The sequence below is a fragment of the Capsicum annuum genome, chromosome 9, assembly GCF_002878395.1.
Source record: "Capsicum annuum cultivar UCD-10X-F1 chromosome 9, UCD10Xv1.1, whole genome shotgun sequence".
In the NCBI taxonomy this organism is placed as follows: domain Eukaryota; kingdom Viridiplantae; phylum Streptophyta; class Magnoliopsida; order Solanales; family Solanaceae; genus Capsicum; species Capsicum annuum.
In genome coordinates, this window is record NC_061119.1 from 165,433,495 (window position 1) to 165,436,823 (window position 3,329).

The 3,329-nt window shown below is 29.3% G+C and overlaps 1 protein-coding gene across 1 annotated transcript; it reads left to right on the forward strand.

Annotated features, from left to right (window-relative positions):
* Window positions 1-501: 501 nt before the first annotated feature.
* Window positions 502-3,070, forward strand: LOC107842050 (MLP-like protein 34). Its single transcript, XM_016685852.2, has 2 exons — window positions 502-730; window positions 2,797-3,070. Exons 1-2 carry the CDS (start codon window positions 540-542, stop codon window positions 3,068-3,070), a joined length of 465 nt encoding a protein of 154 aa, XP_016541338.1. The 5' UTR covers window positions 502-539.
* Window positions 3,071-3,329: the final 259 nt, after the last annotated feature.

Below are 3,329 nucleotides of genomic sequence, written 5' to 3' on the forward strand. Positions count from 1 at the left end.
TCCAACTCCGAAATCATTTCAGATTGCATGGAAGACTATGCTAACCATCCCCAAACCTTACAATTACCAAGTAACGACTGTGCAAAAATCCATAATAATAAAAACACATAAAAAAATAAAAATTTACATAGCAGGTTGTTACAAGTATCCTGACAAGCCAAAATGCAAGAAGTGGTTGTTACAAGTATCCTGACATGCCATATTGCAACAAGTGGTTGAAACATAATTGCATATGGAGCCACTTCTAAAAGTTTTTGAAACATAATTGCATAATACCAATGCTTGAAGTTCATGAAAAATGAATTTTATGTCCCTTTTCTTGACGAATATTTCTTTATAATTTTTTTTAAAAAATAAATCAGTAAGGGACATGATTATGATGTTCTACCATCTTTGATTAAAAAAAGAAAAAATAAACACTCACCTTTTTCACTTATAGTCTATATATTGTTGAATAAACATTGTAAAGTATCAACACTTCTCCTCTAAAATAATTTCCTAAAGTCACCACAACTATTCCTTTTTAAGTCTATTGTAAAATGGGTCTAAAGTCTGTGTTGTCTGCCCAAATAGAAGTGAAAGCTAATAAGGATGTGTTTCATGATGTTTATAGACATACGCCACACCACATCTCTACTATGTGCCCTTCACATATACATAGTTGTGAGCTTATTGGTGGTGTCTTTGAAACTGTTGGCTCCAAACTTTTTTGGATGTATAACCTTGGTAAGCCAAAATTAAAAATTTCATTTAAGTTCGGTCTTACAGTTTATGAAATCATTTTCCTTACACAATGTTATCATCACACTACTTGATCCACCGAACAATTAGATGTTGTTATTAACACATTATATTTAAAATATCATAATAAGAAGAAATTTGTCGGGGTAGCTAATGTTTATCAACCTTCATAAATAATAATAGGGCTAAGGGGCAAATATACCCTTCAAATTTGCGATTTAGAGCAAATATATCCTTTGTTAAAATAGCAGAACAAATATACTCCTATCATCGATGGAATTGTGTAGATATACAGTATTTACTAACAAATCTGTACTTTTTAAATTAAATAATATTTATCTCTTTTTTTAATTAGTGAATAGATAAATGAATTTTAACTAGTTCGTTTATTTTTTAACTGATCCGACTCGCCTGATTTATATAAAAACTATAACCCATAGATTTTTAACTTAGGGAACATCATATGAAATTAAAGTACTCGTATTTTGGACTATGTATTACTAGCATAACTATCTGTACTTTTTTTATGAAAATGTATTATGAATCAGTTACAAAAAACTATATCTACAGCACCATTTTACCTATCAAAAAGAAATTGTATTTTCAGAACCATTGATTGATTAAATATAATCAATTTTGTTTTCTCTATTATACTTTTCTCTTTGTCTCTGGCTGAAGTATTTGCAGTTTCACAAGAAGAGAGATATATTATTTTTGCTTGGGTCAGGCAACTCGTATAAGAAATAAACGGGTGAGTTAAAAAAAAATTATTTTGTCTAATTTTTTAAATTTGAAAAATAAGATAAATATTAATTAATCAAAAAAACATAAATATGTTAGTAAAAAGGGTGTAACTATACAATTTCATTAACGACAAAGGTACATTTACTCTATTTTTTAATAAAGATATATCTACTGTAAATTATAAAATTGAGGATTACATTTACCACGTTTCACATAATAATATATGGTATTTCTTTTGGGATTTGCTAGCTAACACCAAAAAACGTACTTCTATATCCTTTCCACGATATGCAAGCTAGGATTGCAATGTCTAAGAAAAGTGGTTTTTCTAATGATTGAATACATTTATTATTGATTTGAAATGTCCAATCTAGATTACGATGGAACAATTTGATATGTTTAATATGGAGTAAACGGAATATTTCTAGATTTCTCATCTTTGAAAATGGTAAATAAATTTGTAAAATATCTTCAAAAGAAAAATATAATCAACAAAATGAGAAAAATGACTTACCTAATAAAAATAGGAAAAACAAGTTCGTGATAATTCAAGCTTAGTATCTATCTCCCCATCCATTTCATGGCCCCAACCCCCCATCCCTTGACCATTCCAGCCCCCATAACCATTGATCCCTCACTCTCCCCTCCTTCCATTACATTATATTTTTCTAAATTTCTATTTAAATAATATATTTTTGCTTATTTATCGAACATAGAAAATAAGTAAGAGATTCAGATATTTTCTAAGAAAATGTTATCTTCCTTCATACCAAACACGTTCTAAATAACAACTGTAATTTTTTCCTCTTTTAAAAGTTGAGACTGTAAATATTTTTTTATTATTTTAATGTTCGAGTGGATAAATGTTTTAGAAACTATTTTCTTTAGGAAAATAAATTCTTTTAAAAAAAAAGAAAAATGACTTCCTAAATAAAAAGGAGAAAACAATTGACATTATCTCCTCAAAATCTGTGAGCTCCCACTTCTAGCCACCTTCACCAAACTCCCTGCCCTGCATCTCCTTCCCACCCCCTCCACTTAGCCCCTCTCTCACCTACTTATCCCTCTCTATAACACCCATCTTCCTACCCCACTCATCTTCATAGTTTGTTTTAATATATAAAAATATTTTTATGATAATATTTTTGCTTGCATATTGAATTTAAGAAAACAAATAATAAGTCACTTATTTTTCTAAAAATATTTTCCATTAGAAATATTTTCCCCTGTGAACATACCCTTCATCTTTTCCAATTGCTTTTGTTAAGAACTCTTACTGAAATTTTGAAATAACTCATTATTTCTGTAAAGCAAAAAGGAGAAAAAGCATTCCAAGAAGATAATTGAAGCTATAGATGACGGAAAAAATATGATCACATTCAAAGAATTTGAAGGAGATTTAGTGGATAAATATGATAATGGGAAGGCAACTCTTCATATCGAGCAAAAAGATGAAATTGATTTGGTATGTTGGACAATAGAGTATGAAAGGCCAAATGATAATGCTCCTGAACTAATAAATTTGTTGGACTTCATTGTTGATATGACCAAAGCTATTGATGATCACTATGTTAAGATAAATTAATGGGACGTGTCATGAAATTTATATAAATAATATAGTTAATGCTAGGTGTGTTCTTAAAATACCTCATGTTGTGTTGTTTCAATAGATGGTACGAAATAATCCATGTTGGTTGTTTAAGTTCCTTTTTGTTTTACCTTTAGCGATTGATGTTCGTTGTGTCTTCCCATGTAAACGATAAGTTATCAGCTATCTTTGTTCTATAATAAGACATGTGTATGAAGTTTATATGTTGCTCCTCGCCTCCTCTAATTTATATGTG

What these genes read in the sequence shown, in the direction of transcription:
- LOC107842050 (XM_016685852.2), top strand. Translation starts at nt 540, where the DNA reads ATGGGTCTAAAGTCTGTGTTGTCTGCCCAAATAGAAGTGAAAGCTAAT. An exon ending in TGGATGTATAACCTTGGTAA is followed by an intron (nt 731 to 2,796) that starts GCCAAAATTAAA and finishes ATTTCTGTAAAG; the next exon opens with CAAAAAGGAGAAAAAGCATT.